Source organism: Panulirus ornatus, chromosome 61, assembly GCF_036320965.1.
Source record: "Panulirus ornatus isolate Po-2019 chromosome 61, ASM3632096v1, whole genome shotgun sequence".
Taxonomy (NCBI): domain Eukaryota; kingdom Metazoa; phylum Arthropoda; class Malacostraca; order Decapoda; family Palinuridae; genus Panulirus; species Panulirus ornatus.
Genome location: NC_092284.1, coordinates 11,864,197 through 11,891,583, shown reverse-complemented (window position 1 = coordinate 11,891,583; position 27,387 = coordinate 11,864,197). Strand labels below are relative to the sequence as shown.

The 27,387-nt window shown below is 50.1% G+C and overlaps 1 protein-coding gene across 1 annotated transcript in view; it reads right to left on the bottom strand.

The window, feature by feature from the left end:
- Positions 1-27,387, bottom strand: part of LOC139767395 (uncharacterized) — a 743,720-nt gene that overhangs the window by 704,279 nt on the left and 12,054 nt on the right. The window contains exon 2 of the mRNA XM_071696732.1: positions 11,754-11,954. Coding sequence (XP_071552833.1) covers positions 11,754-11,928 — 175 coding nt within the window. The 5' untranslated portion in view covers positions 11,929-11,954. The remainder of the gene's footprint in view (positions 1-11,753; positions 11,955-27,387) is intronic.

Here is a 27,387-nt window from a genome sequence, read left to right as displayed (position 1 = left end):
GCTCCCGACCCTAGCCTACCTCAACTCGACCCAGTAGACGAGCTGCTACACCAGGGGCAGCCGACCCTACCCTACTCCCCGCGACCCAGTAGAAAAGGCTGCCGTCCATGGCCAGCCGACCCAAAGCCTACCTCACCAGGGGATCCAGTGGGACAAGTTGCCGCTCACTACCCCACCCGCCCAGGCTACCCCCAACGGGGGATCCAGAAAGACGACTTGGCCACTCCCAACCCCACCCGCCCTAAAATCCCCTTCCCCGCGTCCAGAGAGAAGCTGAAACCCCCTGGCTAGCGCCCCTTGGGCCTCCCTCACAGTGACCCAGTAGCGAGCTGCCACCCTCCTGGCCAGCCGACCCTAGCCTACCTCACCGATCCAGTAACAAGCTGCCGCTCCCTGGCCACCGACCTAGCCAAACCTCAACACGATCCAGTAAAAAAGCTGCCCTCCCTGGCCAGCGGACCCTAGCCTACCTCAACGCAAATCCAGTAGACAAGCTGCCCCCCCTGGCCACCCGACCCTTGCCTACCTCAACCCGATCCAGTAGACAAGCTGCCACTCCGGCCAGCCGACCTTTGCCTACCTCACCGCGATCCAGTAGACAAGCTGCCGCCCCCTGGCCACCGACCTTCCCCCTAACCCATCCATAGAAACTTCCCTAGCCACCCGACCTAGCCTACCTCACCGATCAGTACAGCTCCCTCCTGGCCCCGACCTAGCCTACCTCCACGCGATCCAGTAGACAGCTGCCACTCCCAGCCAGCGACCTAGCCTACCTCACGCGATCCAGTAGACAAGCTGCCCTTTCTGGCCAGCGACCTTAGCCTCCCTTTCCCCGGGATCCAGTAGACAAGTGCCCTCCCTGGCCAACCGACATTGCCTCCCTCAAAACCGATCCATAGACAACTGCCACCCTGGCCAGCCGCCCCTAGCCTACCTCCCCGCGATCCAGTAGACAAGCTGCCGCTCCCTGGGCCAGCAACCCTGCCTACCTAAGCGATCCAGTAGACAAGCTGCCGCTTCCTGGCCACACGACCCTAGCCTACCTCACCGATTCCAGTAGACAAGCTGCCCTCCCTGGCCAGCCGACACCTAGCCTACCTCAACGCGATCCAGTAGACAAGCTGCCCTCCTGGCCAGCCGACCCTAGCCTACCTCACCGCGATCCAGTAGACAAGCTGCCCTCCCTAGCCAGCCGACACTTGCCTACCTCAACACGATCCAGTAGACAAGCTGCCACTCCATGGCCAGCCGACTCTTGCCTACCACACCGCGATCCAGTAGACGAGCTGCCACTCCATGGCCAGCCGACCGTAGCCTACCTCACCGAGATCAGTAGACAAGCTGCCGCTCCCTAGCCAGCTGACCCTAGCCTACCTCACCGCGATCCAGTAAGCAAGCTGCCGCTCCTGGCCAGCCTACTATAGCTTACCTGAACTCGATCCAGTAGACGAGCTGCCACTCCCTGGCCAGTCGACCTTAGCCTACCTCACCGCGATCTAGTAGACAAGCTGCCGCTCCCTGGCCAGCCTGACCCTTGCCTACATCAATGCGATCCAGTAGATAACCTGCCACTCCCTGGACAGCCGACCCTAGCCTACCTCAACACGATCCAGTAGACAAGCTGCCGCTCCCTGGCCAGCGACACTTGCCTACCTCAACGCGATCCAGTATACAAGCTGCCACTCAATGGCCAGCCGACTCTTGCCTACCACACCGCGATCCTGTAGACGAGCTGCACTCCTGGCCAGCCGACCTAGCCTACCTCACCGCTGATCCAGGAGACAAGCTGCCGCTCCCTAGGCCACCATCCTTGCCTACATAAATGCGATCCAGTAGAAAAGCCTGCCACTCCCATGGCAGCCGACCCTTGCCTACCTCAACACAATCCAGTACACAAGCTGCCGCTCCCTGGCAGCCGACACTTGCCTACCTCAAACGCGATCCAGTAGACAAGCTGCCACTCCATGGCCAGCCGACTCTTGACTACCACAACGCGATCCAGTAGACGAGCTGCCACCTCCATGGCCAGCCGACCGTAAGCTTACCTCACCGAGATCCAGTAGACAAGTGCCGCTCCCTAGCCAGCTGACCCTAGCCTACCTCACCGCGATCCAGTAGGCAAGCTGCCGCTCTCTGGCCAGCCTACAATAGCCCTACCTCAACTCGATCCAGTAGACGAGCTGCCACACCCTGGCCAGTCCGACCTTAGCCTACCTCAACGCGATCCAGTAGACGAGCTGCCACTACCTGTCCAGCCGACCTTAGCCTACCTCACCGTGATCCAGGAGACATCTGCCGCTACCCTGGCACCGACCCTAGCCAACCTCAACAGCGATCCAATAGGACGACTGCCACTGCCCTGGTCCAGTCGACCTTAGCCTACCTCACCCGCGAATCCAGTAGACCAGCTGCCGCTCCCTGGCCAGCTGACCCTTGCCTACATCAATGCGAGCCAGTAGATAACCTGCCACTCCCTGGCCCGCAGACCAGCCTTACCTCAAACACGAAATCCAGTAGACAAGCTGCCGCTCCCTGGCCAGCCGACCCTAGCCTACCTCAAACACAATCCAGTAACACAACTGCCGCTCCCTGGCCAGCCGACACTACTTGCCTACCTCCAAACGCGCGATCAGTAGACAAGCTGGCCGCTCCCATGGCCAGCAGACTCTTGCTACCTCAACGCATCCAGTACACAAGCTGCCGCTCCCTGGCCAGCCGACACTTGCCTACCTCAACGCGATCTAGTAGACAAGCTGCCAGTCCATGGCCAGCCGACTCTTGCCTACCACACCGCGATCCAGTAGACGAGCTGCCACACCCTGGCCAGCCGACCCTAGCCTACCTCAACGCGATCCAGTAGACGAGCTGCCACTCCCTGGCCAGCCGACCCTAGCCTACCTCACCGTGATCCAGGAGACAAGCTGCCGCTCCCTGGCCAACCAATACTTGCCTACCTCAAAGCGATCCACTAGACAAGCTTCCGCTTCCTGGCCAGCCGACCCTAGCCTACCTCACCGCGATCCAGTAGACAAGCTGCCACTCCCTGGCCAGCCGACCAAGCCTACCTCACAGCGATCCAGTAGACAAGATGCCGCTCCCTGGCCAGCTGACCCTAGCCTACCTCACCGCGATCCAATAGACTAGCTGCCGCTCCCTGGCCAGCCGACACTTGCCTACCTCACGCGATCCACTAGACGAACTGCCACTCCCTGGCCAGCCGACCCTTGCCTACCACACCGCGATCCAGTAGACAAGCTGCCGCTCCCTGGCCAGCCGACCCTTGCCTACCTCAACATGATCCAGTAGACGAGTTGCCACTCCCTGGATAGCAGACCCTACCCTACCTCAACGCAATCCAGTACACAAGCTGCCGCTCCCTGGCCAGCCGACACTTGCCTACCTCAACGCGATCCAGTAGACAAGCTGCCAGTCCATGGCCAGCCGACTCTTGCCTACCACACCCGCGATCCAGTAGACGAGCTGCCACTCCATGGCCAGCCGACGTAGACTACCTCACCGAGATCCAGTAGGACAAGCTGCCGCTCCCTAGCCAGCTGACCCTAGCCTACCTCACGCGATCCAGTAGTCAAGCTGCCGCTCTCTGGCCAGCCGACAATAGCCTACCTCAACTCTATGCAGTAGACGAGCTGCCACACCCTGGCCAGCCGACCCTAGCCTACCTCAACACGATCCAGTAGACGAGCTGCCACTCCCTGGCCAGCCGACCCTAGCCTACCTCACCGTGATCCAGGAGACAAGCTGCCGCTCCCTGGCCAGCCGACCCTAGCCTACCTCAACGCGATCCAATAGACGAGCTGCCACTCCCTGGCCAGTCGACCTTAGCCTACCTCACCGCGATCCAGTAGACAAGCTGCCGCTCCCTGGCCAGCTGACCCTTGCCTACATCAATGCGATCCAGTAGATAACCTGCCACTCCCTGGCCAGCAGACCCTAGCCTACCTCAACACGATCCAGTAGACAAGCTGCCGCTTCCTGGCCAGCCGACCCAAGCCTACCTCAACACAATGCAGTACACAAGCTGCCGCTCCCTTGCCAGCCGACACTTGCCTACCTCAACGCGATCCAGTAGACAAGCTGCCACTCCATGGCCAGCTGACTCTTGCCTACCACACCGCGATCCAGTAGACGAGCTGGCACTCCATGGCCAGCCGACCGTAGCCTACCTCACCGCGATCCAGTAGACAAGCTGCCGATCCCTAGCCAGCCGACCCTTGCCTACATAAATGCGATCCAATAGATAACCTGCCACTCCCTGGCCAGCCGACCCTTGCCTACCTCAACACGATCCAGTACACAAGCTGCCGCTCCCTGGCCAGCCGACACTTGCCTACCTCAACGCGATCCAGTAGACAAGCTGCCACTCCATGACCAGCCGACTCTTGCCTACCACACCGCGATCCAGTAGACGAGCTGCCACTACCTGGCCAGCCGACCCTAGCCTACCTCACCGTGATCCAGGAGACAAGCTGCCGCTCCCTGGCCAACCAATCCTTGCCTACCTCAACACGATCCAGTAGACAAGCTGCCACTCCCTGGCCAGCCGACCCTAGCCTACCTCAACACAATCCAGTACATAAGCTGCCGCTCCCTGGCCAGCCGACACTTGCCTACCTACACGCGATCCAGTAGACAAGCTGCCACTCCATGGCCAGCCGACTCTTGCCTACCACACCGCGATCCAGTAGACGAGCTGCCACTCCCTGGCCAGCCGACCCTAGCCTACCTCACCGTGATCCAGGAGACAAGCTGCCGCTCCCTGGCCAGCCGACCCTAGCCTACCTCAACGCGATCCAATAGACGAGCTGCCACTCCCTGGCCAGTCGACCTTAGCCTACCTCACCGCGATCCAGTAGACAAGCTGCCGCTCCCTAGCCAGCCGACCCTTGCCTACATCAATGCGATCCAGTAGATAACCTGCCACTCCCTGGCCAGCAGACCCTAGCCTACCTCAACACGATCCAGTAGACAAGCTGCCGCTCCCTGGCCAGCCGACCCTAGCCTACCTCAACACAAGCCAGTACACAAGCTGCCGCTCCCTGGCCAGCCGACACTTGCCTACCTCAACGCGATCCAGTAGACAAGCTGCCACTCCATGGCCAGCCGACTCTTGCCTACCACACCGCGATCCAGTAGACGAGCTGGCACTCCATGGCCAGCCGACCGTAGCCTACCTCACCGCGATCCAGTAGACAAGCTGCCGATCCCTAGCCAGCCGACCCTTGCCTACATAAATGCTATCCAGTAGATAACCTGCCACTCCCTGGCCAGCCGACCCTTGCCTAACTCAACACGATCCAGTACACAAGCTGCCGCTCCCTGGCCAGCCGACACTTGCCTACCTCAACGCGATCCAGTAGACAAGCTGCCACTCCATGGCCAGCCGACTCTTGCCTACCACACCGCGATCCAGTAGACGAGCTGCCGCTCCCTGGCCAACCAATCCTTGCCTACCTCGACACGATCCAGTAGACAAGCTGCCACTCCCTGGCCAGCCGACCCTAGCCTACCTCAACACAATCCAGTACACAAGCTGCCGCTCCCTGGCGAGCCGACCCTAGCCTACCTCAACAAAATCCAGTACACAAGCTGCCGCTCCCTGGCCAGCCGACACTTGCCTACCTCAACGCGATCCAGTAGACAAGCTGCCACTCCATGGCCAGCCGACTCTTGCCTACCACACCGCGATCCAGTAGACGAGCTGGCACTCCATGGCCAGCCGACCGTAGCCTACCTCACCGCGATCCAGTAGACAAGCTGCCGCTCCCTAGCCAGCCGACCCTTGCCTACATAAATGCGATCCAGTAGATAACCTGCCACTCCCTGTCCAGCCGACCCTTGCCTACCTCAACACGATCCAGTACACAAGCTGCCGCTCCCTGGCCAGCCGACACTTGCCTACCTCAACGCGATCCAGTAGACAAGCTGCCACTCCATGGCCAGCCGACTCTTGCATACCACACCGCGATCCAGTAGACGAGCTGCCACTACCTGGCCAGCCGACCCTAGCCTACCTCACCGTGATCCAGGACACAAGCTGCCGCTCCCTGGCCAACCAATCCTTGCCTACCTCAACACGATCCAGTAGACAAGCTGCCACTCCCTGGCCAGCCGACCCTAGCCTACCTCTACACAATCCAGTACACAAGCTGCCGCTCCCTGGCCAGCCGACACTTGCCTACCTCAACGCGATCCAGTAGACAAGCTGCCACTCCATGGCCAGCCGACTCTTGCCTACCACACCGCGATCCAGTAGACGAGCTGCCACTCCATGGCCAGCCGACCGTAGCCTACCTCACCGAGATCCAGTAGACAAGCTGCCGCTCCCTAGCCAGCTGACCCTAGCCTACCTCACCGCGATCCAGTAGGCAAGCTGCCGCTCTCTGGCCAGCCTACAATAGCCTACCTCAACTCGATCCAGTAGACGAGGTGCCACTCCCTGGCCAGTCGACCTTAGCCTACCTCACCGCGATCCAGTAGACAAGCTGCCGCTCCCTGGCCAGCTGACCCTTGCCTACCTCAACGCGATCCAGTAGACAAGCTGCCACTCCATGGCCAGCCGACTCTTGCCTACCACACCGCGATCCAGTAGACGAGCTGCCACTACCTGGCCAGCCGACAGTAGCCTACCTCACCGTGATCCAGGAGACAAGCTGCCGCTCCCTAGCCAGCCGACCCTTGCCTACATAAATGCGATCCAGTAGATAACCTGCCACTCCCTGGCCAGCCGACCCTTGCCTACCTCAACACGATCCAGTAGACAAGCTGCCACTCCCTGGCCAGCCGACCCTAGCCTACCTCAACACAATCCAGTACACAAGCTGCCGCACCCTGGCCAGCCGACACTTGCCTACCTCAACGCGATCCAGTAGACAAGCTGCCACTCCATGGCTAGCCGACTCTTGCCTACCACACCGCGATTCAGTAGACGAGCTGGCATTCCATGGCCAGCCGTCCGTAGCCTACCTCACCGCGATCCAGTAGACAAGCTGCCGCTCCCTAGCCAGCCGACCCTTGCCTACATAAATGCGATCCAGTAGATAACCTGCCACTCCCTGGCCAGCCGACCCTTGCCTACCTCAACACGATCCAGTACACAAGCTGCCGCTCCCTGGTCAGCCGACACTTGCCTACCTCAACGTGATCCAGTAGACAAGCTTCCACTCCATGGCCAGCCGACTCTTGACTACCACAACGCGATCCAGTAGACGAGCTGCCACTCCATGGCCAGCCGACCGTAGCGTACCTCACCGAGATCCAGTAGACAAGCTGCCGCTCCCTAGCCAGCTGACCCTAGCCTACCTCACCGCGATCCAGTAGGCAAGCTGCCGCTCTCTGGCCAGCCGACAATAGCCTACCTCAACTCGATCCAGTAGACAAGCTGCCGCTACCTGGCCAGCAGACCTTTGCCTACCTCAGCGCGATCCAGTAGACGAGCTGCCACTCCCTGGCCAGCCGACCCTAGCGTACTACACCGTGATACAGTAGACGAGCTGCCACTACCCGGCCAGGCGACCCTAGCCTACCTCACCATAACTCAGTAAAGTAGCCACAACTCTCATCGCCTATTTCTGGGCCACCTCACCGTGATCCAGTATACTAGCCATCGCTTCGTGGCTGACCGAAGCTACCCTACGTCACAATGATCCAGTACCGAAGCCACCACTCACCCGCTTATTCTAGCCTACCTCACTGTGACCCAGTGCAGTAACTCCCCGCAAAGCCGACCACAGCCTATGAAAATCTTACCTAACATCCCCAGAAGTACATGATCATAATGGAAATGTACCATTATTTTTGTGGTCTGCTGGTGTGAGAACGCATGAAGTGGCCACGTATAAGGGATATTTGGCAGTGGGGCGAAGTATTACAGCAGATTTCTAATTTCTTTCACTGGAAACATGAAGCTTCAAAAGGACCCGGTGGTCTGTTAATGTTTGTATGTTGGAAATCTAAAAGAGTTAAAAAAAAGTTTTTCAAATGAGCTAAACCGCCAATTAACCAAAACCATGTTAACTGTAATAATGTGAATGGCGGGTTACACATTCCAGGATGAATAATCATTAGCTGTCATATGAGTGAACAGTAATATACTTCGAAGTGTCTGTCTACAGAGTTCATAGGTTTTCTACATTTTCTAGCTGTGCTAATTATACTAAGTACACCTAACTCTAGTTCATCACTCACTCTACATTGGTTACAACCATTAATCTCCAAATGTTACTCATACCTGGCTAGAATTAAGAACTTTGTTTATACAAAAATCATTCAACTCCAGAGCCGGGAGCACGAAGCCAGCTGGCAGCTACCGAGCCGGAGACCTGACACCTGTGGCCACATATCCTCACCTTTCCACCACCACAAGACTTATGTCAGCAAATTGGGTTTTACCCCGAGTATCTCATTGACCAGTACCTTACCTCTTCTCTAGTCTCCTGAAGTCTCCTCCACCACTACACTTCCCGGAACCCTCAACACGATATTGTCACTCACCACAACAACCCAGGAAATGAGCGTATGAACCAGAAACATAGTAATCTTCGGTTTCGGAATGACCGCGCTCGTGTGGCATCTCGAAGCAGAAGCGGGGCTTTATTGTATGGCAAGGCGTTGTCTCAATCCAATGAAATGACTTGCATGGCCTTTTATCGTTTTGTAACATTCATTTTTGACTATACACTTACTAATACTCTATGTACTCGTGATACATGCGTGTGTTACTAAACGTTTATGTAGGAAAATTTCTTTTGCTCTATAATAAAGTATATATTTTGAATGTCAGTCCGTCCAAGTCAGAGTCAATGTAACAATTCGGATTGAGACGTCGTCCACGTTTATAATACATTCCGACTCTTCTGACGTCAGTCAATTTCTAAACAATGTTTTACTTGTTTGTCTTTTTACGATAAACCACGACTGAGACAAAATGTGATCTTAAGAATACATTTTGTCCTCGACGATGGAAATATATTTTTATCGCGATTATAGATAGTACATTTCTGAGGACGGCCATACCCAGGACCACTAACCTATATCACCATTTACCACACTCGACATAGAAAATGGAATTTCGCCGATGGTTTTCAATGACCCCATATGTATTTATAGTACTTCCCTAAAGTGTAATAATAATAAATGGACACAGAATCAACAGAAGTGTGTCAACAGACCAGACTAAAACATGAGCAATATGCTCGTCCTGCTTTTAATGTGGTATTTCCCAGAACAACCTTTGTCGACGGGAATTTCCAAGACACGTATGCGAACTGTTGTGATAGATTTATTTTTTCTACGGTGGCCGAGGCAGCAGGGGCACCTGAATTCTCTAATCAAGGCATCTTGTTAACAAGTATATATATATATATGTACGTACGTCTTGACGTACGACAGTGCACTACGACGGCTTGTTCTCTGAGAAACGTAAGGGTATTCCCTCCCTGTTAAACAAGAACGACTGTAACATCAGAGCCGCTTTTTCCAATGATGTCTCACCAGCTGACATACGTCAGCATCTCACAGCCTGGCGCGTGTTGGTCCGTTTCCTGCTGGCACAGGACGTCAGCGCACTCCAAGACTGACAATGAAGCCCGACACATGCCGGCGATTCACTCCCTGACAGCTAGGTGTCACCCACCACCACCCCCTGCAGTGGCTCTCTCCTTGGGAGACTACGGCAACTCGCTCCCTAACACAAAACCTCCCGACTAATACCTTAAGCTCATATCACTCCCTAAAAGCTAAATATAATCGCCAGTCATGGACCAAAAATATATAATTCCCAAAGTGAAGCTTATTTTGATGACCTGTGAAGCTCGATAGAGCTGCCAAATATCGTTTGGCATTGTTCAGCATAAACTCTAGAGTAAGGCTTTACTTTGATTGCCTCTGTTGCCCTCAACAGCAAAATGAAATTGTCTGGCGAAGCCAGAGTAAAGTCACCAACATGCAGCTTTTCTTTGATGACCCATGTAGCATGCACAAGTGTTAGCCAGAGGAAATTTCCTCAAATAAAACTTTAATTCGACGACTCACATATGTGTCCCACAAAACCTATATAAAACAGTCTACCGTTAGCCTAAATAAAAGACTGAATGTAAAGCTTTACTTTGACGACCCATAAACCATGCAAGTGGAAAATAGTCGTCTGGCATAAGCTATAACAAATGTCCTAAAGGGACGCTTTAGTTTGGCGTCGTTGGTTCATTCCTATACAATCTACTTCGACTAATTCGTTTATACATACATTGCGGCTTCCTGCCTTACACACTACAAATGTGAAAAGAAAGCGTTACTCACTCTCGACTGACGTCGGTGGCTCAGTCTGTGATACACGTCGGTAGCTTACTTCAACACACGTTACTTCGACGAACTCAAAAACTTAGCTCACTCTCCAACAGTCATCGATGAGCTTCGTCTCTAACACACGTGTGTCGGTAGCTCACTTCATGGCAAACCAAATTGGATTCTCTCTCTCTCTGACACGCAACGGTATGGCTTCCTACTTGACACACTAAAAACACTGTTCACTCCCTGATGGACGTCGGTGGCCTCGTGTCTGATACACATCGGTAGCTCACTGCCAGATACACTACATGGCCTAACTCCGTTACGATTACTTCCTGCCTGACACACACTCTTCAGAGGCAAAAACACGTCGGTGGTTTTGTCTGTAACATACGTGGGTAGTTCACACCATGACACAATACACGACTAACTCCCTGATGCACAAGACTGGCTTCCTACATCACACTACTACAGTGGCGACAACACAAAACCGCTGCTCACTTCCTAACAAACTACCGTGGCAAAGAATGGCTGCTCACACTGACAGATTCTCTGGCTCTTTCTCTAGCACATGTTGGGACCTCACTCTAGGACACACTGTTCCCACTAACTCCCTGGCACACAAGGGCGGCTTCCTATCTGACGGTGGAGGAACGCTACTCACTCCCTGACAGAAGTCAGCGGCTTCGATTCGACCACATGTCGTGGGCTCATGCCCCGATGTACGATAGTTTACCACGGCGGTCTGTTGTTCTCTGGCACACGACGAGAGGTTCTCTCCCCCCCCCCCCCTTCAACAATGACAAACAACAACGCCCGACATATCTGACATATCGTCCTCTAAAATCAAAGCCGTTCAGTTTCAAATGATCTCACCAACTGACATGGGTCTGCACCTCATATCCTGGCGCGTTGGCACGTCCCTTCCTAATACACGGCGGCGGATCACTCCAAGACAGGCGAAGACCCATGACACATAACGAGCGAGTCATTCGCTAACACGCAACAGTCTTACTGCCACGCGCCGGGTTTAATGTCTCTCTCTCTCTCTCCCCCTCCCTAGGGTGCTATGGCAGCTCACTCTCCGACACAAAATTATGGCCTCTCGGCTAACAATACCATGAGAGTATAGCGCTCCATGAGGAACCAAATGCTCCCTATCTTGACAAAAGTCACAGGGGGGGTCCCAGTCTGCCACATACCGTCATGTTAATCATTTATGTCGATGGTTCACGCCTCGACTCGACGAAGGCTTACCCCCCTGTGAAACTTACACGTGAAGGAGGTACCACCCTCTGACTCGACGAAGGTTTACCCCACTATCAAGCTTACAAGTGAAGGAGGTACCACCCTCCTTGACTCGACGAAGGTTTACCCCACTATCAAACTTACACGTGAAGGAGGTACCACCCTCCTTGACTCGACGAAGGTTTACCCCCTATCAAACTTACACGTGGAAGGAGGTACCATCCTCCTTGAGGCAAGACACTTGAGTGCTGTTATGACGGCTTCCTCTCTCCTTCTTGCGAGGTCAGCGGGCGACTGTGGGTGACGTGGTCCTCGACTAAGGGTGACGTGGTCCTCGACTGAGGGTGACGTGGTCCTCGACAGTGGTCCGAAGATCATATCCAACCCGTTGTTTGACTGGAAGTCTGGAAATGAATTGTGTCTTAATTTCCATTTCAGCTTGAATACATTAAGGCATATTTTTCTATTAAGCTGACTTACGACATGTTATATATAACATCTACCAGTGTGCAAGATAGATGTAAGGTCATGGGTACATTATAGGCTAATCTATTATCATCCATCTTTAAATATATGCTAAAAATAGGTGACAACTGCGAGGACAAAAACCTCTCACTAACAATGTTATCCTTACAATTCTTGATCTGTGAAACGTTAGGGTAAACAAGATGCAATTGTATGTTATCATTTACCAGTAAAAGGAGCTTCAAAAACTAGTCTCTTATTGCTTGTATACTGCAAATACAAAAGGTAGGTAGTTATTATTCCCACTTTGAGCTAAACTGGCAATTAGGGAAAACAACCATATAACTGTAATAACCTATTTGGCGGAGTCAGACGTTTCATAAGACTGTGAACAATTAAAAGCTGTTGCCTGAACGAATCGTAATATTAACCAAAGTTTCAGACGAAGTACTTTAATCAACATTTTTCTTGCTGTAGGAACTACAGAGTTGTCCACACTTCCACCATGTTCACCTACAGTTGACCAGTCATTCACCAGTGGTTACAGCCAATGGTCTCCCATGACTCATTAACCTGGCTATAAATAAAACCTCTTTTTTATGGAGCAATCAACTCCAAGTGGAGACCACGAAGCCGGCAGACTACGTATGTTGTTTGTTGGTATTTACGGCCATCGACCTTTGAGGAAGGTCATTAGGACCTGTAATCCTATCTAGTATGTGATTTAAGTCACACCTAAATACCTTTTTTAATAAAAAATAGAAAAAGATAGAGAAATTATAATCATATGATAAAGATGAACTGTAATTAGAAATAATGGGAAAAAAAGATTTTGTGGGTATTGAGCCAACGTGGCAGCAAACAGCCCAGTCGGCACAGCAGCCACAGTTGCAGTTTACCCAAGAGTGCGAAGTAATAGGACAGACGAAAGATAGTCCTCCACCACGTCATGCACATAGATGAGGATTATTCATTTGGAGGACCGCCAGCTCAACCCCAGGGCGCAGCTGCCCCGGAAAATAACCACCACGTCCCCTCAAGGCCGACCGTTTAATGTGTCGACATGTCCACCTACCATGCGACCAGCCCAAGTAGTAGGAGGAGCCTCACACCAAAGCCAAACCCTCCACAGAGAACCACCAACGAACCACCTTACGTCATCTGGATCAATTCTGTTTCTCTGAGAACGACCATCAATTTGTCAATATTACTCGAGTTGCCCCAGAGTACACTGACAATGTTAAATCAGATTTTTTCTTGTACTAATCTAGTAAGTATATCTGGCTATGACGAGGATAAATCAATTGCCGAGATATTGCCAGTCCGGTGATCTACACGAGTTCCACTATCATCGTTCAGAAGAGTGAGGTTGGCATTGATTATATAATCAACCATTTGTTCCTCCCTGGCGTCTGCCCGGATACTTCCCCACTGATAATGATGAATATTGAAGTCCCCTAAAACTACTTTACGGTTAGGTATTGATTAACAAGCCAATTTGACTCATCATTATCAAGTGCGTTTGAACTGGAGCAATATATCCAACATATGGCCAGGTATGTACCATTAAATTTCATTCTACATACGCCAACGTCTAGGTTAGGTTTTAAAGTCACTCGCGTATGAGGCAAATTCTGGTGTACATAGATAGCTACCCCACGATTCTCGTCTCTTCTATACGAGTGTTAACTATCTACAACAGAACAATCTTCGGCTGTGCCGTTTAGAAGTTTCTCTTGTAAACAAATCACGGCTGGCCTATACAGTGCAAGCAACATTTGTAGTTGTGCTTGCTTTTGCCTAAGGCCTATACACTACAATTCCAATGTATTATACTGAACGTGTTGGCATATGAGTTATTTAACCGACCAGGTTTCTTAGCCCGTTTATGTCGAGACTTGGGCGAGTCCCGAGGCGACCATACATGGTCCCTAGATGTGGATTATCTGGCATCCACTAAGTTTATGTCCTCCAACGAAGAAGACCTGTGAACCACAGGCCTCCTAGTTGGAGATACCGGAACAATGACGACACGTAATTTTATTCCAAGTTTAGTCTTGGTTTTAATATGAGTTAGTTTTGTTCTTTTACCTTCCTGTAGGACGGAATGAGGATGTGGTATTGGCATAGGATTTGTTCTGGACTGTGGTTGGAGGATTAGGTGTAGGTGTAGGGTTGAATGGAGCTGGATATTTGGAACTGACGATCGGGGTGTCACAAGGAGTGTGTCGAGATTGTTCGCATAACCGGATTACATTTCAAAGCCGACGCGTAGGATTCATTATGTTTAGAGGTTTCACGAGACTCCTTAACCCTACTCCTACCCTCATCATAAGAGACGTTATTTTGTGTCTTGACTGCACAGACAGCCTTCTCAAACTGGAACCGGGGACAGGCCCGGTCCCAACTTGGGTGGTTGCCATCGCAGTTAACACACAACATCCTATTAGCCATACAATCCTCAGCGATATGACCCTACTTAGCACACTTCCCTCCCACATTTGGCAGAAAGAGTGCAACGCTTTAAGAGGCGGCCAAATTCCTGGCATTTAAAGCAACGTAAGGGATTCGGAATGAACTTGACATCACATGTAACCAATAGAGATATTGTCCGGTAGCCGAGCTCTCCCGCAGGTTAGGTTAATCAGGGGAGTTCTACGCCGTTGGCCATTGATAACTTTGGTGATGAGCCAGGCAGCGATAACGTCCTCGTTTGTTAGTTCCTTCACAATGTCGTCCTCTGACATATCCATGACATCAGTGCAGTGGATGACTCCCCTGCATGAATTCATGGCAACGGGTATCGAGACCACGTCATGAATATGGAACTTCAACGTAAGTAGTTCCGCCACCGGTTTCGTCGACTAACCAGTTTCCTGATCGTTTCAACATGCCAAGACCATCCATCAAAAACCCTCCTGATTAGGAATGGATTGAAGAAGGCAAGGGTCGTTGCTGTGGTCGTATGGGCCAACACAAATTCAGCGTTTCTTCTTTTTCATGGATGGTCCGTCACGACTACCCCCTACGGGGGCATTGGATGGCTGACCTAGGTCCATCCTAAAGGAGCCTAACCTCAAAATCTGGAATGCCAAACAACCCCAGTGGAAAAAAAACTATCCCGAAAAAGAAAAAGATCTGGCAATTGTTTTATGCAGAAAAGTTTCAAGGCGGAGCCGGTCACACGAAAGCCAAGCGGAGTTCTCCTGCGGACACCCGTCAATGAAAGATCGATTTTGCATAGAACAACCTTATAAAAGATATTGATGAACAATAACTTTCAAAAAAAACCTTGAAAACTAAGTAAGGGTAGTGACAACGCAGGGAGGAATGGCTACAACCTACCTCTGAAAGAAGGGCCACAGCTCCGTACAGGTCAGTAGCTTGTACGAGACTGTGGTCGGAACAGGTACGACTGCACATTGCCCTGCGCAATGTCACTGCGCATGTAGTTATGGCTACCACAGCTAGGGAGCAGTGGTGGCTTGCCTGACTGGCGTTTCTCAGTATGTTTATCCTGATCCCAGCCCTGAACATACGGACAAATAGCAAAATATTGCATTTAATTTTTAAAAATCACTTCCTTTGTAAACACTACACCGAGTGAAAAACACCTCTATAAAGACTACAGTTAAAAAACGAACGTACATGGCCACCGGAAACAGCACTTCACATATAATCAACATTAGTAAACATAAATCAAATTTAGATATATGTAAATAATCCGGAGAAAGTAGTGAAGGGTAACTGAAGATAGAAAGGCTGAAAGTAGAGAGCTAATCATGGCATTCTAAACGAAACCAAAATGGCATCCTAGGTAAGAGCTGTGTAATCCTTCCTACGTACTGATACGCGGAATAAAAGCTCATGGAAGTCCCACTTGTCAAGGAAAAATACACAGAAACATTGCCATAGTGCTAAGCAAAGTCTGATTTGCCGAAAAGATGAGTAGACGCTACGACATCAGGCAACACAGACTTGAAATACAGAGCGTAAGAACACGTCCTCCCTGGCCAGCCGACCCTTGCCTAACTCAACGCGATCCAGTAGACGAGCTGCCACTCCCTTGCCAACCGACCCTTGCCTACCTCAACTCGATCCAGTAGACGAGCTGCCACACCCTGGCCAGCCGACCCTAGCCTACCTCAACGCGATGCACTAGACTAGCTGCCACTCCCAGGCCAGCCGACCCTAGACTACCTCACCGCGATCCAGTAGAGAAGCTGCCACTCCCTGGCCAGCCGACCCTTGCCTACCTCACTGCGATCCAGTAGACGAGCTGTCGCTCCCTGGCCAACCGATCCTTACCTACCTGAAAGCGATCCAGTAGACAAGCTACCGCTCCCTGGCCAGCCAACCCTAGCCTACCTAAACGCGATCCAGTTGACGAGGTGCCACACCCTGCCCCGCCAACCCTAGCCTACCTCAACGCGATCCAGTAGACAAGCTGCCACTCCCTGGCCAGCCGACCCTTGCCTACCTCACCGCGATCCAGTAGACGAGCTGCCACTCCCTGGCCAGCCGACACTAGCCTACCTCACCATAACTCAGTAAAGTACCCACAACTCTCATCGCCCATTTCTGGGCCACCTCACCGTGATCCTGTATACTAGCCACCGCTTCGCGGCTGACCGAAGCTACCTTACGTCACCATGATCCAGTACAGAAGCCACCACTCACCCGCTTATTCTAGCCTACCTCACTGTGACCCAGTGCAGTAGCTGCCCGCAAAGCCGACCAGTGCAGTAGCTGCCAGCAAAGCCGACCAGTGCAGTAGCTGCCCGCAAAGCCGACCACAGCCTATGAAAATCTTACCTAACATCCCCAGAAGTAAATGATCATAATGGAAATATACCATTATTTTTGTGGTCTGCTGGTGTGAGAACGCATGAAGTGGCCACGTATAAGCATTATTTGGCAGTGGGGCGAACTCTTACAGCCGATTTATAATTTCTCTCCCTGGAAACATGAAGCTTCAAAAGGACCCGGTGGCCTGTTACTGTTTGTATGTTGGGAATCTCAAAGGAAAAAAAAAAGTTTTTCAAATGAGCTAAACCGCCAATTTACCAAAACCATGTTAACTGTAATAATGTGAATGGCGGGTTACACATTCCGGGATGAATAATCATAAGCCGTCATCTGACTGAACAGTAATATACTTCGAAGTGTCTGTCTACAGAGTTCTTAGGTTTTCTACATTTTCTAGCTGTGCTAATTATACTAAGTACACCTAAGACATTGAAGCTTATTGATACAGTGGTGAAATTGATGAGAACTGCTATTGACGTTTGTGTGAATAAATTGTACATTTCCTTTTCCATAGCCAGAGGTTGAACCATTATGTGACATTCATTTTTTTCATTCATTTCAAGCTAAAAGTTTGTTTTCTAAATTGTTTCTTACATTTTTCATATGTATATATATGTATGTGTGTGTGTGTGTGTGTGTGTGTGTGTGTGTGTGTGTGCGTGTGTGTGTGTATGTGTGTGCGTGTGTGCGTGTGTGTGTGTATGTGTGTGTATATGTATATATATATGTATATTATCCCTGGGGATAGGGGTGAAAGAATACTTCCCACGTATTCCTCGCGTGTCGTAGAAAGCGACTAGAGGGGACGGGAGCGGGGGGCCGGAAATCCTCCCCTCCTTGTATTAACTTTCTAAAATGGGAAACAGAAGAAGGAGTCACGCGGGGAGTGATCATCCTCCTCGAAGGCTCAGAGTGGGGTGCCTAAATGTGTGTGGATGTAACCAAGATGTGAAAAAAGGAGAGATAGGTAGTATGTTTGAGGAAAGGAACCTGGATGTTTTGGCTCTGAGTGAAACGAAGCTCAAGGGTAAAGGGGAAGAGTGGTTTGGAAATGTCTGGGGAGTAAAGTCAGGGGTTAGTGAGAGGACAAGAGCAAGGGAAGGAGTAGCAATACTCCTGAAACAGGAGTTGTGGGAGTATGTGATAGAATGTAAGAAAGTAAATTCTCGATTAATATGGGTAAAATTGAAAGTTGATGGAGAGAGGTGGGTGATTATTGGTGCATATGCACCTGGGCATGAGAAGAAAGGTCATGAGAGGCAAGTGTTTTGGGAGCAGCTGAATGAGTGTGTTAGCGGTTTTGATGCACGAGACCGGGTTATAGTGATGGGTGATTTGAATGCAAAGGTGAGTAATGTGGCAGTTGAGGGAATAATTGGTATGCATGGGGTGTTCAGTGTTGTAAATGGAAATGGTGAAGAGCTTGTAGATTTATGTGCTGAAAAAGGACTGATGATTGGGAATACCTGGTTTAAAAAGCGAAATATACATAAGTATACTTATGTAAGTAGGAGAGATGGCCAGAGAGCGTTATTGGATTACGTGTTAATTGACAGGCGTGCGAAAGAGAGACTTTTGGATGTTAATGTGCTGAGAGGTGCAACTGGAGGGATGTCTGATCATTATCTTGTGGAGGCTAAGGTGAAGATTAGTATGGGTTTTCAGAAAAGAGGAGTGAATGTTGGGGTGAAGAAGGTGGTGAGAGTAAGTGAGCTTGGGAAGGAGACCTGTGTGGGGAAGTACCAGGAGAGACTGTGTACAGAATGGAAAAAGGTGAGAACAATGGAAGTAAGGGGAGTGGGGGAGGAATGGGATGTATTTAGGGAATCAGTGATGGATTGCGCAAAAGATGCTTGTGGCATGGGAAGAGTGGGAGGTGGGTTGATTAGAAAGGGTAGTGAGTGGTGGGATGAAGAAGTAAGAGTATTAGTGAAAGAGAAGAGAGAGGCATTTGGACGATTTTTGCAGGGAAAAAATGCAATTGAGTGGGAGAAGTATAAAAGAAAGAGACAGGAGGTCAAGAGAAAGGTGCAAGAGGTGAAAAAAAGGGCAAATGAGAGTTGGGGTGAGAGACTATCAGTAAATTTTAGGGAGAATAAAAAGATGTTCTGGAAGGAGGTAAATAGGGTGCGTAAGACAAGGGAGCAAATGGGAACTTCAGTGAAGGGCGTAAATGGGGAGGTGATAACAAGTAGTGGTGATGTGAGGAGATGGAATGAGTATTTTGAAGGTTTGTTGAATGTGTCTGATGACAGAGTGGCAGATACAGGGTGTTTTGGTCGAGGTGGTGTGCAAAGTGAGAGGGTTAGGGAAAATGATTTGGTAAACAGAGAAGAGGTAGTAAAAGCTTTGCGGAAGATGAAAGCCGGCAAGGCAGCAGGTTTGGATGGTATTGCAGTGGAATTTATTAAAAAAGGGGGTGACTGTATTGTTGACTGGTTGGTAAGGTTATTTAATGTATGTATGACTCATGGTGAGGTGCCTGAGGATTGGCGGAATGCGTGCATAGTGCCATTGTACAAAGGCAAAGGGGATAAGATTGAGTGCTCAAATTACAGAGGTATAAGTTTGTTGAGTATTCCTGGTAAATTATATGGGAGGGTATTGATTGAGAGGGTGAAGGCATGTACAGAGCATCAGATTGGGGAAGAGCAGTGCGGTTTCAGAAGTGGTAGAGGATGTGTGGATCAGGTGTTTGCTTTGAAGAATGTATGTGAGAAATACTTAGAAAAGCAAATGGATTTGTATGTAGCATTTATGGATCTGGAGAAGGCATATGATAGAGTTGATAGAGATGCTCTGTGGAAGGTATTAAGAATATATGGTGTGGGAGGCAAGTTGTTAGAAGCAGTGAAAAGTTTTATCGAGGATGTAAGGCATGTGTACGTGTAGGAAGAGAGGAAAGTGATTGGTTCTCAGTGAATGTAGGTTTGCGGCAGGGGTGTGTGATGTCTCCATGGTTGTTTAATTTGTTTATGGATGGGGTTGTTAGGGAGGTAAATGCAAGAGTCCTGGAAAGAGGGGCAAGTATGAAGTCTGTTGGGGATGAGAGAGCTTGGGAAGTGAGTCAGTTGTTGTTCGCTGATGATACAGCGCTGGTGGCTGATTCATGTGAGAAACTGCAGAAGCTGGTGACTGAGTTTGGTAAAGTGTGTGGAAGAAGAAAGTTAAGAGTAAATGTGAATAAGAGCAAGGTTATTAGGTACAGTAGGGTTGAGGGTCAAGTCAATTGGGAGGTGAGTTTGAATGGAGAAAAACTGGAGGAAGTGAAGTGTTTTAGATATCTGGGAGTGGATCTGTCAGCGGATGGAACCATGGAAGCGGAAGTGGATCATAGGGTGGGGGAGCGGCCAAAATTTTGGGAGCCTTGAAAAATGTGTGGAAGTCGAGAACATTATCTCGGAAAGCAAAAATGGGTATGTTTGAAGGAATAGTGGTTCCAACAATGTTGTATGGTTGCGAGGCGTGGGCTATGGATAGAGTTGTGCGCAGGAGGATGGACGTGCTGGAAATGAGATGTTTGAGGAAAATGTGTGGTGTGAGGTGGTTTGATCGAGTAAGTAACGTAAGGGTAAGAGAGATGTGTGGAAATAAAAAGAGCGTGGTTGAGAGAGCAGAAGAGGGTGTTTTGAAATGGTTTGGGCACATGGAGAGAATGAGTGAGGAAAGATTGACCAAGAGGATATATGTGTCGGAGGTGGAGGGAACGAGGAGAAGAGGGAGACCAAATTGGAGGTGGAAAGATGGAGTGAAAAAGATTTTGTGTGATCGGGGCCTGAGCATGCAGGAGGGTGTAAGGAGGGCAAGGAATAGAGTGAATTGGAGCTATGTGGTATACAGGGGTTGACGTGCTGTCAGTGGAGTGAATCAAGGCATGTGAAGCGTCTGGGGTAAACCATGGAAAGCTGTGTAGGTATGTATATTTGCGTGTGTGGACATGTGTATGTACATGTGTATGGGGGGGGCCATTTCTTTCGTCTGTTTCCTTGCGCTACCTCGCAAACGCGGGAGACAGCGACAAAGTATATAAAAAAAAAAAAATATATATACACGTACACACAACAAAAACTATCGCGCAGAGGGGGTCTGAAGACATCTGTAATGATCATTGACCTACCTCTTCTACCATGCCGGTAGGGTTGGTATACGTGCCTGGAAGCCACAGGTTTCCAGAGTCCTATGCTAGACCCATGTAAGTTAGGTGCCACAAGAGCGGCATTATATAATCAACAATAAAATTACATCATACAAGGCAGTACGAACCCCTACTTTTGAATTGGTGTGTGCAATATAGTTGTGAGACACACACAGCTATATCCGGGAACCTCCGCATGTGGCAGCTGCAGCATACTTCAATGTGATGCGAGGTAAACACAATAGCTTCATATTGTATAGGTGTAATTTGGGAAGAATATGTTTTACTATTGATATTGTATTATTTTATAGCACATATGGGTTCGTGGCAGTCCATAAAGGTTATCTTACACCGCCATTTCTTGTCTGGCCAGTTGACCGGACCTAGATACGTTGAGATACTGGAGGAGGTCCTGCTACCTTCAGTGGGGGCTATGCCGTTTCCAGAGCCGGAGCCATTTTACCTCGTCCAAGATAACAGCCCAGTTCACACATCCAGGGTTGCAAAGGCGTGGTATGCTCGCCATCCACGTATAACAGTGTTGCCACATCCTGCAAAATCGCCTGATCTCAACCCGATAAAGCACGTATGGGCGGCCATGCAGAAAGGCATGCCTGACCGACAACATCGATGTCGTGCTACAGTCGTAAATGATGCTTTACAAGCTTGGGAACATCTGCGAAGCCCTTCTGGTAGGAACTTAACGCAGACGTTAGTGGCATACATGCCTCGAAGGCTCAATGAAGTGTTGGCAACGGGAGGAGGTTATACCAAGTATTGAAATAATAAAACTTACAGTCAAAGATTACTTTCTTAACCTCCAACAACATGTCTATGGTCATGTTAAATAGAACTCTGATTTTCACTGTTAAAGGGAAGTTAACTAATGCAGATCCATGAAAAGAGTCATTACTTTTCATGTTGGTTTACTAAATACTATGATGTGGTGCCAGGTTTGTGACATACTGTTATCAGTCACACAGGTGACACTACATATTCCGTGAGGTTGCCGATTAATCTAAACCAGCAGACAGATAAATCACCGCCGGTATGAAGTAGGGTGTCGTAGTTACCATGTAGTATATTCTTTTACACCAGGAATTTGACACTATGCAAGAGATAATGAATACTGCAATGTGCATTACTGTGCAGAATATTACATTCACATGCTCAATTTACGTATCCCATCTACTGTACTACATACGGAAGGATATATCGTTGCCATTAGATAGGTAAGGGCACCCACAGGCAGGGATATCAGGGCTACCACCATCTCACAGGAAAATGTTGACTGTTCCAGTCTAGTACGTCATTTTGTTTCGTACAAAAAACGCGCGATAGTTTTTTTTGCTGTGTGTACCTCAACGTGATCCAGTAGACAAGGTACCGCTACCTGGCCATTAGACCTTTGCCTACCTCAACTCGATCCAGTAGACGAGCTGCCACACCCTGGCCAGCCTACCCTTGCCTACCTCAACGCGATACAGTAGACGAGCTGCCACTCACTGGCCAGCCGACCATAGCCTGCCTCAATATAATCCAGTTAACGAGCTGCCACTCCCTGGCCAGCCGACCCAAGCCTACCTCACCGCGATCCAGTAGACAAGCTGCCGCTCCCTGGCCAGCCGACCCTAGCCTTCCTCAAAGCGATCCAATAGAAGAGCTACCAGTCCCTGGCCAGCCGACCCTAGCCTACCTCACCGCGATCCAGTAGACAAGCTGCCACTCCCTGGCCAGCCGACCCTAGCCTTCCTCAAAGCGATCCAGTAGACTAGCTGCCAGTCCCTGGCCAGCTGACACTAGCCTACCTATACGCAATCCAGTAGACAAGCTGCTGCTCCCTGGCTAGCCGACACTAGCCTATCTCAATGCGATCCAGTAGACTAGCTGCCAGTCCCCGGCCAGCCGACGCTAGCCTACCTCACCATAACTCAGTAAAGTAGCCACAACTCTCATCGCCCATTTCTGGGCCACCTCACCGTGATCCAATATACTAGCCACCGCTTCGCGGGTGACCGAAGCTACCCTACATCACCATGATCCAGTACAGAAGCCACCACTCACCCACTTATTCTAGCCTACCTCACTGTGACCCAGTGCAGTAGCTCCCCGCAAAGCCGACCACAGCCTATGAAAATCTTACCTAACATCCCCAGAAGTACATGATCATAATGGAAATGTACCGTTATTTTTGTGGTCTACTGCTATGGTAACGCATGAAGTGGCCACGTATAAGGGATATTTGGCAGTGGGGCGAACTCTTACAGCAGATTTCTAATTTCTTTCCCTGGAAACATGAAGCTTCAAAAGGACCCGGTGGTCTGTTTACTGTTTGTATGTTGGGAATCTCAAAGGAAAAAAAGAAAGTTTTTCAAATGAGCTAAACCGCCAATTTACCAAAACCATGTTAACTGTAATAATGTGAATGGCGGGTTACACATTCCGGGATGAATAATCATAAGCTGTCATCTGACTGAACAGTAATATACTTCGAAGTGTCTGTCTACAGAGTTCTTAGGTTTTCTACATTTTCTAGCTGTGCTAATTATACTAAGTACACCTAACTCTAGGTTCACCACTCACTCTACATTGGTTACAACCATTAATCTCCAAATGTTACTCATACCTGGCTAGAAATAAGACCTTCGTTTATGCAAACATCATTCCACTCCGAGCCGGGAGCACGAAGCCAGCTGGCAGCTACCGAGCCGGCGACCTGACACCTGTGGCCACATATCCTCACCTTTCCACCACCACAAGACTTGTGTCAGCAAATTGGGTTTTACCCCGAGTATCTCAGTGACCAGTACCTTACCTCTTCTCTAGTCTCCTGAAGTCTCCTCCACCACTACACTTCCCGGAACCCTCAACGCGATATTGTCACTCACCACAACAACCCAGGAAATGAACGTATGAACCAGAAACATAGTAATCTTCGGTTTCGGAATGACCGCGCTCGTGTGGCATCTCGAAGCAGAAGCGGGACTTTGTTGTATGGCAAGGCGTTGTCTCAATCCAATGAAATGACTTGCATGGCCTTTTATCGTTTTGTAACATTCATTTTTGACTATACACTTACTAATATTCCATGTACTCGTGCTACATGCGTGTGTTACTAAACGTTTATGTAGGAAAATTTCTTTTGCTCTATAATAAAGTATATATTTTGAATGTCAGTCCGTCCAAGTCAGAGTCAATGTAACAATTCGGATTCAGACGTCGTCCACGTTTATGATATATTCCGACTCTTCTGACGTCAGTCAATTTCTAAACAATGTTTTACTTGTTTTTTTACTGTAAACCACGACTGAGACAAAATGTGATCTTAAGAATAAATTTTGTCCTCGACGATGGAAATATATCTTTATCGCGATTATAGATAGTACATCTCCGAGGACGGCCATAGCTGGGACTACCAACCTATATCATCATTTACCACACTCACCATAGAAAATGTAATTTCGCCGATGGTTTCCAATGACCCCATATGTATTTATAGTACTTCCCTAACGTGTAATAATAAGTGGACTCAGCATCAACAGAAGTGTGTCAACAGACCAGACTAAAACATGAGCAATATGCTCGTCCTGCTTTTAATGTGATATTTCCCAAAACAAACTTTGTCGACGGGAATTTCCAAGATAAGTATGCGAACTGTTGTGGTCTATTCATTTTTCATACGATGTCCGAGGCAGGAGGGGCACCTGAATGCCCTAATCAAGGCATCTTGTTAACGAGTATATAATACATATATATATATATATATATATATATATATATATATATATATATATATATATATATATATATATACACGTACACACAACAAAAAACTATCGCGCAGAGGGGGTCTGAAGACGTCTGTAATGATCACTGACCTACCTCTTCTACCATGCCGGTAGGGTTGGTATACGTACCTGGAAGCCACAGGTTTCCAGAGTCCTATGCTAGACCCATGTAAGTTACGTGCCACAAGAGCGGCATTATATAATCAACAATAAAATTACATCATACAAGGCAGTACGAACCCCTACTTTTGAATTTGTGTGTGCAATATAGCTGTGAGACACACACAGCTATATCTGGCAACCCCCGCATGTGGCAGCTGCAGCATACCTCAATGTGATGCGACGTAAACACAATAGCTTCATATTGTATAGGTGTAATTTGGGAAGAATATGTTTTACTATTGATATTGTATTATTTTATAGCACTTCTGGGTTCGTGGCAGTCCATAAAGGTTATCTTACACCGCCATTTCGTGTCCATGCAGGAAATGTAAGGAGACATGCGATATGCTTTTGAAACAATGAAACAGCTCGGGTATAGTTCACTGCAAGCCAATGTCGAAAGGTTGTTTTTGTGGTATATCTAATTTTACCATGGAGACCTCACAAGCGACACATGAAGCTATTCTACAGCTTCATAATGAGGGCTAGAGTGACTCTGAAATTAGGAGACGTCTTGGTATTCACCGGTCAACCGTAGCACGATGGATTCGCCGACAGGCAGAGTTGGGCAACACAGACAACAGGCATCGGCGTAGGCGCCCACGTTGCACAAACCCGGAAGATGATTAAGTAATGATGTTGCATATATAGGTATACTGGACCACTTGATGTTACGTAAACAACCACATCATATGTTATATTTGCAATATGTCATCCTTTCCCTAGGCCATAGCAGCTGTCATTGCTGCTGCCTCCTTCACGCCCGCTAGCAACATTCGGGATACTCTTGGTCTGCAGTGCACCACTCAAACTGTCCGAAACAGACATCACTCTGATGGGTTACGTGGTCGCATACCAGCAACAAAACCTGTGTTAAGTGAGGCAAATATGGAGAGCAGGGTGGAATATGCGTTGGAGTATGCGGACAAGCCACATCAGTTTTGGGAGAACGTCATCTTTTGTGATGAAAAAACCTTCTGCAGCGATATCCTGTAGACAAGCTGCCGCTCCCTGGCCAGCCGACCCTTGCCTACCTCAACGCGATCCAGTAGACGAGCTGCCACTCCCTGGCCAGCCGACCCTAGCCTACCTCACCGCGATCCAGTAGACAAGCTGTCGCTCCCTGGCCAGCTGACCTTAGCCTACCTCACCGAGATCCAGTAGACAAGCTGCCGCTCCCTGGCCAGCCGACCTTACCATACCTCACCGAGATCCAGTAGACAAGCTGCCGCTCCCTGGCCAGCCGACCCTTGCCTACCTCAACTCGATCCAGTAGACGAGCTGCCACTCCCTGCCCAGCCGACAAGCTGCCGCTCCCTGGCCAGCCGACCCTAGCCTACCTCACCGCGATCCAGTAGACAAGCTGCCGCTCCCTGGCCAGGCGACCCTTGCCTACCTCAACGCGATCCATTAGACGAGCTGCCACTCCCTGGCCAGCCGACCCTAGCCTACCTCACCGCGATCCAGCAGACAAGCTGCCGCTCCCTGGCCAGCTGACCTTAGCCTACCTCACCGCGATCCAGTAGACAAGCTGCCGCTCCTGGCCAGCCGACCCTAGCCTACCTTACCGCGATCTAGTAGACAAGCTGCCGCTCCCTGGCCAGCCGACCTTACCATACCTCACCGAAATCCAGTAGACAAGCTGCCGCTCCCTGGCCAGCCGACCCTTGCTACCTCAACTCGATCCAGTAGACGAGCTGCCACTCCCTGCCCAGCCGACAAGCTGCCGCTCCCTGGCCAGCCGACCCTAGCCTACCTCACCGCGATCCAGTAGACAAGCTGCCGCCCCCTGGCCAGGCGACCCTTCCCTAGCTCACCGCGATCCATTAGACAAGCTGCCGCTCCCTGGCCAGCCGACCCTAGCCTACCTCAATATATTCCAATAGATGAGCTGCCACTCACTGGCCAGCCGACCCCAGCCTACCTCAATATAATCCAGTAGACGAGCTGCCACTCCCTGGCAGCCGACCCTAGCCTACCTCAACGCAATCCAGTAGACAAGCTGCCACTCCCTGGCCAGCCGACTCTAGCCTACCTCAATATAATCCAGTAGACGAGCTGCCACTCCCCGGCCAGCCGACCCTTGCCTACCTCACCGCGATCCAGTAGACAAGCTGGCGCTCCCTGGCCAGCCGACCCTAGCCTACCTCACCGCGATCCAGTAGACAAGCTGCCGCTCCCTGGCCAGCCGACCCTTGCCTACCTCAACGCGATCCAGTAGACAAGCTGCCGCTCCCTGGCCAGCCGACCCTAGCCTACCTCACCGCGATCCAGTAGACAAGCTGCCGCTCCCTGGCCAGCCGACCTTAGCCTACCTCACCGAGATCCAGTAGACAAGCTGCCGCTCCCTGGCCAGCCGACCCTAGCCTACCTAAACGCGATCCACTAGACGAACTGCCACTCCCTGGCCAGCCGACCCTTGCCTACCACACCGCGATCCAGTAGACAAGCTGCCGCTAACTGGCAGCCGACCCTTGC